The sequence below is a fragment of the Nannospalax galili genome, unplaced genomic scaffold (assembly GCF_000622305.1).
Source record: "Nannospalax galili isolate Female #2095 unplaced genomic scaffold, S.galili_v1.0 scaffold763, whole genome shotgun sequence".
Classification (NCBI taxonomy): Eukaryota; Metazoa; Chordata; class Mammalia; order Rodentia; family Spalacidae; genus Nannospalax; species Nannospalax galili.
Genome location: NW_008349451.1, coordinates 1,957,202 through 1,969,592, shown reverse-complemented (window position 1 = coordinate 1,969,592; position 12,391 = coordinate 1,957,202). Strand labels below are relative to the sequence as shown.

General features: G+C 45.0%; 1 protein-coding gene across 2 annotated transcripts; it reads left to right on the top strand.

Moving 5' to 3' along the window:
* Positions 1-50: 50 nt before the first annotated feature.
* Positions 51-11,712, top strand: Pthlh (parathyroid hormone like hormone). Of its 2 annotated transcripts, none has more exons than XM_029570316.1 (4): positions 51-632; positions 856-970; positions 6,851-7,267; positions 8,880-11,238. In XM_029570316.1, the coding sequence occupies exons 2-4, from the start codon at positions 867-869 to the stop codon at positions 8,953-8,955; spliced, it is 597 nt and encodes a 198-aa protein (XP_029426176.1). In that variant the 5' UTR covers positions 51-632; positions 856-866; the 3' UTR covers positions 8,956-11,238. The 2 variants fall into 2 exon arrangements, with proteins under 2 accessions (XP_029426176.1, XP_008845125.1); XM_008846903.3 differs by lacking the exon at positions 8,880-11,238 and adding an exon at positions 11,248-11,712 and having other exon boundaries at positions 53-632.
* The last annotated feature ends 679 nt before the right edge of the window (positions 11,713-12,391 follow it).

The window sequence follows — 12,391 nt, the reverse complement described above, 5'->3', positions numbered from 1 at the left end:
GCCGGCCCGCGCCCTCGCTCGCCCCGCGCGCGTGCCTCGGGCGCCACCTCTTTGCGACTCGCTCACTCGGGCGCAGGTTGGCCCCGGAGCGTGTGAACCTTCCCGGGCTGGGCTCTGCTACGCTCCAACCTGCGCCGCCCCGCATGCCTCCCCGCCCGTGAACCGGGCCGCTCCGCCCCGCGCCCGCCGGAACCCGCCCTCGGCCACCTGGCCCTGCCGTCGTCGCCACGCGCGCCTGCAACTTGTTCTAGGGCGTGTGGAGTCAACTTTCCGGAAGCATCCAGCCCACCGGAGGAGGTAGACGGACAGCTATGTATATATACACGCGCTCTCCGGCAAGTGGCTGTGGACCCAGAGCCCCAGGGCGCAAGGCAGCTGACTCCTGCAGGAACTGGCTGGTCTAAGCAAGGGGTTCGCCCTGCGCCACCAACCCCAGACACCCGCCGGCCAGATCCTCCAGACACTGCTGTGGGAGACGCGTCCACCCGCGACGCACCCCCGATGCATCTGTAAAACCCTCTGGCTTGGGCTTTTTTCTGCCGAGGACGCGCTCTGCGTCCTTCCCCCTCTGGGTCCCTCTTTGGCTCTGTGGTTTGGGAGAGGCGCAGTTAGACCCGCTGGTTCCCTCATCAGTAAGTGCTCGGAGGCTCCACAGAAACTTCTTTTTGCTTTCTTTTTCTTTTCCTCTTTGCAACTTGGAAGATGTCCTGGACTTGGAAGAGGCTGCTGGGGACCCGCGGGCTTCTAGAAGGGGGGAGCCGGGCAGTGCGGGGGAGATGGAGAGCACTGGCTGACCCTAGGTCTCCGGGAGGTGGAGAGCCCGGGCTGACCCCGGGTCTCCATCCACTCTTGCAGGTCCCGGAGGCATGATGCTGCGCAGGCTGGTTCAGCAGTGGAGCGTCGCGGTGTTCCTGCTCAGCTACTCCGTGCCGTCCTGCGGGCGCTCCGTGGAGGGGCTCGGCCGCCGGCTGTAAGTGCTGGGTGCTGCCCAGGGCGCAGGGTGGGGAAGGCCAGCTCCGGAGGCTGCCGTGCTGGGGCGCTGCCCAGGGCTCGGGTTAGACACTGGGGTCACTCTCCCGGGTACCTGCTAGCCTGTGGCAGAGCCCCGAGAGCCAGCTGAGAACTGGGGGGACCCCCAAGAAGGGACAGGCAAAAGACGCGTTTGATGCGCTAGTTTTCCATAAGAGGGAGTTTTTCTCAGAATTTCCTCCAGGGCATGATCTGACTGCAGGTTTCTTTGCTGACCAGACCGGGAAGGTTTTGAAACTGGGAGGGAAGCTGAGGGATCCGGAGATGTTTTGTGAGAGTGAACGTGTGTGCTGTGTGGGTGGCGGTGTGTGTGTTTGTGGAAAGGGAAAACTTTACAACTAATTTTACTATGAATAACATAATTTTAAGCATGTAAAAGAGGACCGTATTACATAACGAAGGCATATTATATAATGTAATAGTAACAACTTTTCAATACTATGCATCCAACTTGAGTATTGATCGCCGTTCAGGAAGGCTAGCGTGTTTGCTTCCGAAAACGAACTCTAGATGTGGAAGGAAAAAGCAAACTCTTTTTCCTGGAATTATTGCTAATGGTTCTTTAATCTGGGGACAAATATTTGCATTGTGGACTGAAAGCTTGTATTTTGGCATCTTCTGTGGGTGATTTTTTTAAGGCTACTTCTGACTTTGAGATAATCATGCATGTAAGTACAATGGCAAAAAATGACTGGGATGTGTGGCTGAGGAGCTATGCGTCCTTGAGTGCGGCTTGGCCACTGTCTTGATAATCTGTTGGACCTAGCAGTTCATCAATGCATGTAATCCCATCTCTGGGTGCTCTCTAAAGGCAGACTCGGTGTTCAGGATGGGAAAACCATAAAAGTTAAGAACCAGAGGAGTTGACTCTGGAGAAGGGACTAAGGTGGACTTTTACCCCTTACAATAAAAATAGCAATTATCTACCTAATGTGTATAGTCAGGTTCCTGGTGCTTCCTTATGAATTCCCGGGGTGTATAAAAAGGCAACTGTTTTATGGGTGGTTTTGGTCTATTATTATTAGTACAGCAGAAAATCTTTAAATGAAATTACTTTAGACATGTCTGGATCTTGGCAGAGAAATGAAAATCTATTACTGATCTCCTAAGGCAAGTTGTATAGAACATTGTACTACAGATAAAGCCACATTGTGTCCTGGGGTGAGTGCTCTGCTGGTGTGTTTCTGAAAATTGTCTTCAGACTTTTTGCTCATTTTGAGACTTGTGTGAAATTCAATTACTTAACATCTAAATATAAATACGGATGAAGACTGGATTTTTTTCAAAAAAAAAAAGCACACTTACATACTGTATTTATTTGGCTAAGAATTTCTGTCTTGGAACAGAGCCAATTTTTTCTTTAAAGTTGCTTGAGAAACAGTAAATGAACCATGATTAAATCCACAATTACAGCATAAAAATAGTGGTACATTGTCCCAATAGCTATTTTTAACTCTTCGTTCGATGCACCTTGCAAAACACACATCAGAAACCATTTGGCAGCCCGGACTCTGTGCTAGTTCTGTTTGTGGGTGAAATTTAATATTGTAGTTAAACACTCACACTCAGCAGATGGTTATAAAACTACCACAAGACACTCTCATAGGTAATAGCTAATAGCTCATCACATTACAACCACGGGTTTTCATGGGAGCTGAAATCATTGGTAGATGAAGATATTTCATCAAATCCTCACAGCCAAATGGAGTTGAAAAAAAACCAAGTCATTAGTTCTGCCAAGTAACAGTAAATTCTGTGTACCAGACAAAACACTCATCTAGCTAGCTCCCTGAAACATCAGGCTAGCTCCCTGAAAGAAAGTTTAATGTATCACCAAACCATATTAATCCCATTTTAGGGACACTACACTGTAACTGCACTTCCTAATGACCAGTAAAAAATCTTTTGGACCTGTTAGTCTAAAAAATATTTTACTAATGAGGCTGGTGCATGACCAAACTGGTGACTGGAAAGTTAGGGTGAACGGATGCTGCTGTGTAGATGGACGTGGTGTAGCCAGCAGCCCCTCTGTGTTTACCATAGCAAGGGAACCCCAGTAGATGGAGAGCCTGAGGCATCACTGGCTGCCTTGCTTGGGAGCCAGACTAGGTCTCTTCTACATAATGAAAAGCATAGCTTCCTACTGAGTCATGGGGGTTGGGAGGGAGCTCTGATGAGTCATGCCAACTCTAACACCCTAACCCTGTCTCCTCCGTGTACCACAGAGCTTTTCTCAAACTCCAAGTTGGTCCCCAGAGCCTCACATCAGCACACTCATGCTGCTGGGAGAGGAATTTCCATTACTGTTCACTCCCCTGTTCCTTGATAGCTCCTTAGAAATTTCATCTCCTTCCCCGAGAACTCCCAAGAGTGACTTTTCTTTCAAGCAGAGTAGCTATGTTCTGACTGAGATCAGAGTCATCTCTGTTAAGCATTTGCTATTTTTGCCTTTTTTTTTTCAATAATCAACAATGATAAGGCATAATGTACCTGTTTATTCATGCTGGCTCTTAGTTATGTAGTAAGATCCACCTTAACCACAGGTGTTTTGCACTGTCCACAGACATACTGAACAGCAGTTACTGGGGCATGTTTATAGCTAAAGTATTTCTGAGTTATCTAAATTGAAAACTCCCTTAATTCGACTTGATTCTGACCAAGGTCCATTCATGCCAGTTGCCGGTGTCAGCTTATACCTTATTTTACAAATAGATTGTTTACGGACCTTTTTCACTGTTGGTGGAAACGCCATTGTGCTTCTGCCCCTCAAATTCAATTTCCCAGAGATCTGTCCTCCATACTGTTTTAAGGGCAGACAACTTTAAGACATTAGGTAGTTTGTCTAACAGCATGTCAAATTTAGCATTTTAGAAAATTTGTGTTTTCTAGACTGGGGATGTGGCTCAGGTGGTAGAATGCTTGCCTAGCATGCACGAAGTCCTGGGTTTGATCCCCAGCACTGGACGAACTGGGCGTGGTGGTGCATCTTGTATCTCTTGAGAGGCAGAGGCAGGATTGGGAATTCAAAGTCTTTCTCAGCTACATCGAAAATTTTGAGGCCAGACTAGACTACATGAGACTCTGTTTTTAAAAAATTAAATTAAAATATGTTTTCTACTGTACCAACAATGTCCTCTCAAAGGAAGATGGAGAGCTTGTACCCCACAAGAGATGTTCCAAGCTGAGTAGAGCTAGGCCATGCTGGTGTCGTTTTATAAAACACAAGGTTAGATGGTCATTGCTTTTCCCATGAGAGTCGTCCCGGGAAAGTGCAGCTCTTAGGTTGGGAAGGCACTGTGACTCACAGTTGACAGGCTAGCCAAGATGACAGGCAACCATGCCAGTCATGGGGGCAGAGCAAGGGTGACTTGATTCAAATAGACCAACCACTAACAGCTTTGGCTCTGAGTCTGGCTAGAATGGGCTGTGTAATGGCTCTACACAGATGAGAAAGACATCAGCCAGGGACTGTGGAAGAATAGAAGTTCTCGGCGCTATTAATTATCTCTACTTAAAATTGTCTTTTGAATATGATGTTTTGGTAAAAGATGCTTATTAAACTATAATGCTTATGAAATATATACCATTAGATCAGTCCTATTCTTCTAAAATGTTATTAGAGGATATAAATACATTGTACCCAAACCTCAAATTTGTAGACTATTAAAAGTTTCCAGAGGACTGTTACCAGGATAAGCGAATTTTAATCTATTCACATGTGGCACCTTCAGAAAGCAAGAGTACCTCCTTCAAGCCTCATTTAAACCAGGCTCCTGTTAAATTCCTTTCCATGAAGTCATGTCTTTTTTTTTTTTTTTGAACAAGTTATATGGCTTAAAGTCAGTCCCCAAACTAAAATACTAGAAGGAAGCTGACATTCTGACCACAGGGGCCAGAGCAACGGCAGCTAGCCCTCTCTCAGTCCTTCCCTGACCCCTGCCCCAGCCCCATGATAAACCAAGTTCTGTGAAGCCTAGTACCCTATTTTGGTGATGAGAATGGGTTTTCAGGGGATGTGGTCTTTAAGGAATAGAATCATTTTCTGTGTGTCTGCCCTCTGCTGTGCCCTGCACTTCGGGCCCCGCTTCAGCTCTGGTTGAACAGGAGAAAGGGCTGAGGGTGTGCACAGGGAGTGCTGACTTTCAGAATCAGAGCAATCAGGTTTCGGAGCCCCAGCTTTGCAAGCTTTCATTGTGTGGACTAGGGAAAATCTTAACTCTGTACCCCAGCTTTCTCATCATTAAAATGAGGGTCATGAATCTGTTTATTATTCTCCTGTTTCTCTGCAGAGTTGGCAAAGCTCTACTACAAAGACAAAAGGCCCCCAGATACCCTTGTCTGAGGGAAGTAAGAATGCCTCGGAAAGAGCTCTGAGAAATACTGTCAGATTTCTGAAGATAAACCAATTGCCAATTCCACAGGTAGAAATTAGAGTTTGGTAAAACTTAGTGAAAGCTGTGGATGGTGACGCAAACCTATGATCCCAGCACTCAGGAGGCTGTGGAGGGAATTTTAGGCCCACAGAGCGTTATAGGGCATCCTGGGCTACATAGTGACATAGTTTAAATGTAAGTTGAAGCAACCTGATCTGACAGGTAATGTGTGTCTTCCTTAAATACAATTAACGATGCTCACAGAGGGATTGGGGGAGGGGTGAGTCCAACAGAGAGAAACTAGTTGCTTTCTTTCGCTCTGTTTTCATTTTCATTATTTAACAAACAGAAAAGGCACTTCATGCTTACTCCTTAGAAGTACTTTAAGAGGGAAAAAAGCAAGTAGGAAGGTGGACTTCTCATTAAGTCCTGAGGCGTCTGCTTGCTGGTTATTTGTTTGCCTCTTTGAGACGGAGTTTCACTGTTAGACCAGGCTGGCCTCACACTCAAGGCAATCCACCTGCCCGAGGCTCTCAAGTACTGAATTACAGGCATGCACCAGCAACAACCAGACCCCGGGAGATTTTATATTAAAAAGAAAAAAAACTGAAGCACCAAAGAAATAGGATGATCACGTTCACAAACAGACGACCGACTAGTGTGCTAGGGAAAAACTTCTCTTTTCTCTCCCCTCCCTATCCTCCTCCCTTGATCTTCAAACACAGGTCCAGGGTGTCCACTTGGGTCCTACGGTGGCCTGGACAGCTCGCCCTTTCTCATCTGGAATCCTCACACTTGAGATTTGTATTATTTTCTTGCTGGGCAACAGTGGTATATGTACGTGCAGGGTGTGTGTGTGTGTGTGTGTGTGTGTGTGTGTGTGTGTGTCCCTCTGTGTGTGTCTGTTATGTTCCCGTATGGACAGGCATGGAGTGTACTCACTGACAGCAACTTTACTTGCATTTCTATCACAAAAAGCTGGGGGCAGGACTTTTGGGTTTCTCTCCCCCAATGGACCTCTTGAGAGCATGAAGAGAAGCTCAGTGGTTTAAGTCTGTTTCTTAGTTTGATTTTTCTGCAGCTATAACCCAGAACACTTTATTTTCTCCAGTGCTAGAGAGGGAACCCAGGGCTTGCACATAGTAAGCAAGCACTCTAGAACTGAGTCACACCCCCAACCTCCCCAGTCCATTTCTAGCATAACTGAATTATAGACTTTTCAATTGAGAAGGGAGCTGAATTTGACCCTTTTATACAGATGACCCCCAAGAATGCTCTGGTTCCCTCTCTGGCGAGGCCTGGGGACCAGGTCCTGGCTGCCAGCTCTCCCCTTCCCACCTCCCTTCCCCGTTCTAGAGGCCAGGAGCTCCCCCAGACACCTTCTGCAGGGAGGGCCCACGCAAGGCGCGCTGGGGTCTGAGCCCCTGTCCACTCTTATCCCGCACCAGCAAGCGGGCGGTGTCCGAGCACCAGCTCCTGCACGACAAGGGCAAGTCCATCCAGGACCTGCGCCGCCGTTTCTTCCTGCACCACCTGATCGCAGAGATCCACACGGCGGAAATCAGAGCTACCTCGGAAGTGTCCCCCAACTCCAAGCCTGCTCCCAACACCAAGAACCACCCCGTGCGGTTCGGGTCGGACGACGAGGGCAGATACCTAACTCAGGAAACCAACAAGGTGGAGGTGTACAAAGAGCAGCCCGCGAAGACGCCCGGGAAGAGGAAGAAGAGCAAGCCCGGGAAACGTAAGGAGCAAGAGAAAAAGAGGCGGAGAGCCAGGGCGGCCCGGCTGGATCCGGCCTGCAGTGGGCTGCAGGAGGGCCACCTGCCCCTCGACGCGGGGACTGCACTACAGCCCGGCACAAGGTCAGTGTGTGCCCGGCCTGACCCCCGCCTCCCATCCCTGGTCCAACAGACCTAGAACCGGCCCCCCTCTGTACCAGCATTTTAACCTGGTGTAGGCCACACTGGACACAGTTCTTTATGACTGCTCAACACTTTGATTTCATTTCCTTCCTTCCCTCCCTTCCCTCCTTCCTCCCCCCTCCCTCCTTCCTTCCCTTCCTCCCTTCTTTCTTTTGTTTCTTAAGGCAGGGTCTCACCCTGTAGCCCAGGCTGATCTGGAACTCTCTGCATGCAGCTCAGGCAGACCGTGAACTCAAAGCAATGTTCCTGCCCCAGTCTCCTAAATGCTAAGGTTACAAGCATTTACCACCAACAGGGGTAGTGTTTCCATTTCTATTCCCGCCTCTGAAGCTGATCCTGTTCATCGATGGCTGGGAAATTACATTTATTCCCCATTTTAACAACTTGGAAAAGCTTTCCTGATCGTTTTTTATTTCTTAACGTTTCTTTCCTTCACTTCAAGGGAAGAATTTTAAAGGCCTTGATATCATCTACCAACATGGTAGAGCAGTGTCTCACCATAAGCAATTCTGAGCCATTCACACATTATTTAATTAAATGCATTTAATTACATTTCAGATTTATTTCAATTTAAAGAAATTAAATTATTTTTTAAACACATGCTTTGAATTTAATTTTCAATTAAATTTAACTCTGGTTTCTACCAGCTCATGAAAACAAAATGCTTTCTGAAATTTTAAGTATTGGCTTGGAAAGGATTTAAGCCTTTCTCCTGTATTTCTCCATTAGCAAGTTGACACCATTTCACCATTTCTTCTCCCCGCCCCCCAACACAGTAAGGAACAGGGGACCACACTATGCGGCTGGCTTACGCTTTGCTCGTAGATCTAGTGAACGACAGTCACAGCTTAGAGAGCTGAACAACTCAAGGGTAGTTTCGGGCCTCACTCACTAGAGTACACAAGCTTGGCAAATAAATGACTTGATCTGAGACTCACTTTTGTCTTCTGTGAAGGAGGACCAAGCTTACAGGGTTGGGTAACAATTAGATGATGTTGCGTGGGTTAAACATCTGTCATAAATGACAGATTGCGACATCTTGTTTTGGAAATCTTTATGAACAACTCAAGGGTAGTTTCGGGCCTCACTCACTAGAGTACACAAGCTTGGCAAATAAATGACTTGATCTGAGACTCACTTTTGTCTTCTGTGAAGGAGGACCAAGCTTACAGGGTTGGGTAACAATTAGATGATGTTGCGTGGGTTAAACATCTGTCATAAATGACAGATTGCGACATCTTGTTTTGGAAATCTTTAGACCTGGGAGAGAGATATAGAGAGAGAGAGAGAGAGAGAGAGAGAGAGAGAAACAGGTGGATTTCTGTGAGGCAGAAAAGGAGGCAGATATGAATTTCATTTTATAAGACATGTCGAAAACCAAAACACTCCACAACTGAAGGTCCCAGGTTAGTTCTTGGATGGGGTAACACTGCCCCCAGAACTGGGTTCATCACCCCATTTCCTGCAGCGTGGGCTGTGCTACATCAGTGCTCCCTCATCATCTGTGAGCACCTATTGACAGGACCTTCTGTTCTGTTTTTTTACTTTCCAGTACGGAACTTCTGTGGGGTTTGAGAGAGAGAGGCGAGCAGAACACGCCACATGCAACTCATGATCTCATGGTTTAAAGTCCCCTGTGACTGCTCCAGTCTTTTGACTCGGGTACAGACAGGACTGCAGAGTTCAAGGGGGAATCTGAACCCATTCATTCTTCACCTTCCTCTGAGTTAAGTTGACAAATCCATTATGAAGCAGTAAAGAAAACAGCAGTTACATTGGTTACATTATACAACTTCTTACTCAATGGACCATAAACTAAAGAACTCTCTACAGCACAGAGAATGGTCCATTCTGCAAATAGCTAATGGCCCCAACTCACAGGCATGGTCAGTGTATTTTAAGATCTGACCATAGTGTATATACATTTATAACTAATGTAAAGACTATGGCCAAGGCCTGCTTTTACTAATTATCTTACTGAATAATTAACCCCATAGACATGCAGAGAAGGGGGAGAGGAGGGTGTATGATCAGATTGTACAGGGACTTGCAGAACTGTGGAATTCAGTAAAATCTTTTCCCAACAATGGCTTTCAAGTTTTAGAAGTGATGGATGAGACAGAACATTCTTCCGGCCACTGCGATACAGTGATTTCAGAGGTCTGAGGCGGTGGTAGGCATGAGCTTAGTATGGACTGGTATATCGTTTCTTAAGAGAAACTACTAGGGAAATTTTTCCTGTTTCCTCTCATACGAACTGTTCGGGGGAAATATATTACTTTAAACTGTAGAGATTAGATTTAAACTTTTTGATGTTTCCTATGAGACTTACTTACTGGAAACCATATATTTTGACTTGGCAAATACTGAGTTTGAAAAATACAAAAGCTTTTCAGTAGTCAAAAGATCTAGAACTCCAAGCCCCGTCATACACACATATAACAGATCACACACCTTTTATACTGACATGTGATATATCTGACTTGGCTTTTCCCACATGTACCTTTGCTAAAGGAGAATTCAGAAAGAAATATAGCAAGCAAACTGTCTAGACAGGGTGAAAAAAATTCAAATATCTTTGCCTTAGCTCTTCATTTATTATTTTCTTTCTTCTTGAGAAAATAACTGTTCAAAATACTATTAATTCCTCCTTTTGATACTCTTAAACCCAGGTCATTAAGTGCCACTTAGAATGGACATGTTTTGAAATTGGACAGGACACAGATTACTGAGTTTTGAAGTCTTTTTCTCTTGCTTTTTCCTTTATCGATGAGATCCGTCCAGTTCAAACACTAATCTTAAACTCTCTTTTTCTTTGCAACTGGAAACTTTTAATATTCCACCCAAAGTACTGCTGAAGAGGCCAATTCCTTAGTCTTAAATTAAGTCTTAAAGTAAACACTCTAAATGCTCAGTTTAATTTTTCTTTCTTTAAGCTGCATGTAAAACTCCAAAACAGTCAAGAATGTTGACTGTCTCACACCCACACGTCTGTCTGCCGGGTGAAGCTCTGCCCACAGATTTGCCTGTTCATTCAGTGACACCATCGATCCCTGCTCTAAGCTGTTTCCTTGGACATCAATGTGTATTCACTGAACAAGACTCCACAGAGAGAAAACAGGGAGCAAAAGCTCCACTACCCCCACCCTTAACGTACTACTATCAGGGTTTCCACTCTAGTGAGAAAACGTGTCGATCCTCAGAATTAACTTACTCTGACTAAAGCAGAGAGAGCCATGGGAAGCACTACAGTTTTCTACTTTTAATTCAATTTATTTATAGGTAGTCTGCCATTTTAAATAGATTTTTTTTTCTGAAGAGTAAGGTGGCACACACCTGTAACCCCAGGCTAAAGCAGGAGGGTTGTGAGTTTGAGACCAGCCCAGGTTACACAGTGAGAGCCTTTCTCCAAACTAAACTAACATAACATAAAATATGCTTTTCTAAGTCTTTTGCAAAATCCATTCAAACCTACAAGAAGAGTGAGAAAGAAATTATTCTTAGTTTTGCCTTCGAAAACTAAAATCCAGTATGTGCTTCGTTATAAGTCTGTACAGACGGCTGAGGGAACAGCAGGTCTTGTCACATCAACACATGTTCTGTTCACGTGCACATTCGTCCGCTGATTACCCAGAGCCTCACATTCTCACTGCCCTCAGCACAGCCCATTGGCTAAATGAGCAGAATTATACTTAAATGAGTAGATACTTTGGATCACCGCAGTCAGGTACGCTGGGAAACAAACTTCTAAACAAGGTGTGCTGATGGCATGCCTCAAGCCAGCCTTACTTTGCAAGAAACCCCTGTGCGTCTCTCCATTGTGAAGCTGTCTTTTAATTCACATCCTCGATTGTACATCATCCCATTTGTAAAGGAAATTAACCTGTCATTTCCTCTTCTTTCCCTCCTTGTCTTCACAGGACGCATTGAAATTTCCAGCAGAGACCTTCCAAGGACATATTACAGATTTTGTAATAGTAAACATATGGAAAGTATTAGAAATATTTATTGCCTGTACATACTGTAAATGCATTGGGATAAACTGTCTCCCCATGAAACTTCACGTTGATCATTGTGAATATATTTTTTTTTCTTTTTAGCCAAGGTTAATCCAATTATTATCACTTTTACCATAATTTATTTTGTCAACTGATGTATTTATTTTGTAAATGTATCTCAGTGCTGCTGAATCTCTCAATTTTTTGTAACATAATGCACTTTAGATATATACATATCGAGTATGTTGATGAATGACACAGAAAAGTGTCTCTATTTTGTGGTTGGTTTAAATGAATGCTGAAATATAATTAGCCAAACTGGTTTTCTTCTGTGCATGTAAAAATAGCAGTATTTTAAATTTGTAAAGAATGTCTAATAAAATGTAATCTAATGACACCATGTGTTCTACTTTGTTCTTCATTGCTGTGACAAAATACTCTGACCAATACCAACTTGGGGAGGAAAGGGTTTATTTGTCTTACATCTCCCAGGTTGCAGTTCATCAGGGAGCCCAAGGTAGGAACTCAGGGCAGGAACCTGGAGGCAGGAGCTGGAGCTCCCTGGCCCCTGCTCAGCCTGCTTTCTTATGCAACACAGGCCCACCTGCCCAGGGGTGGCACCACCCACATCACTCATCAAGAAGATGCCCCTCAGATATGGCCACAGACGAATCCAATAGAGGAAATTCTCCAATTGAGGCTCCCTAAACCCAGGTGTATCAAGTTGACACTAAAGCTATCCAGCACACCATGCCTCACAAAGTGGATTATAGCCTTTAAACTTTCTAATAGAAGGAACAAGATAGAATTTTTAATTTGAATAGTCTTAAGCTTACTGTATTCATATGGGTAGCTGTCCCAGAATGCCTGCATTAGCTTTTATTTAAAAGCCACTTAAAACAGATTTTGTCCAATATTTCAATTCAAGTCGACAGAATAGCTTAACTACCTAGACTTCACCTTGAAGTGAAGACAGGGGAGGGCAGAGAAAAAGCAGAGGAGTTGAGAGAAAAGGTCAAAGAAACTTAGTCCAGGGGGTTGGGCAAAAAGGGCAGGTTGGGAAGCA

Excerpts from the sequence above, each read along its gene's own strand:
- Pthlh (XM_029570316.1), top strand. The coding sequence starts at position 867 with ATGATGCTGCGCAGGCTGGTTCAGCAGTGGAGCGTCGCGGTGTTCCTG. Across the intron at positions 971-6,850 it reads GAGGGGCTCGGCCGCCGGCT|CAAGCGGGCGGTGTCCGAGC; the intron begins GTAAGTGCTGGG and ends ATCCCGCACCAG. Across the intron at positions 7,268-8,879 it reads GCACTACAGCCCGGCACAAG|TACGGAACTTCTGTGGGGTT; the intron begins GTCAGTGTGTGC and ends TTTACTTTCCAG.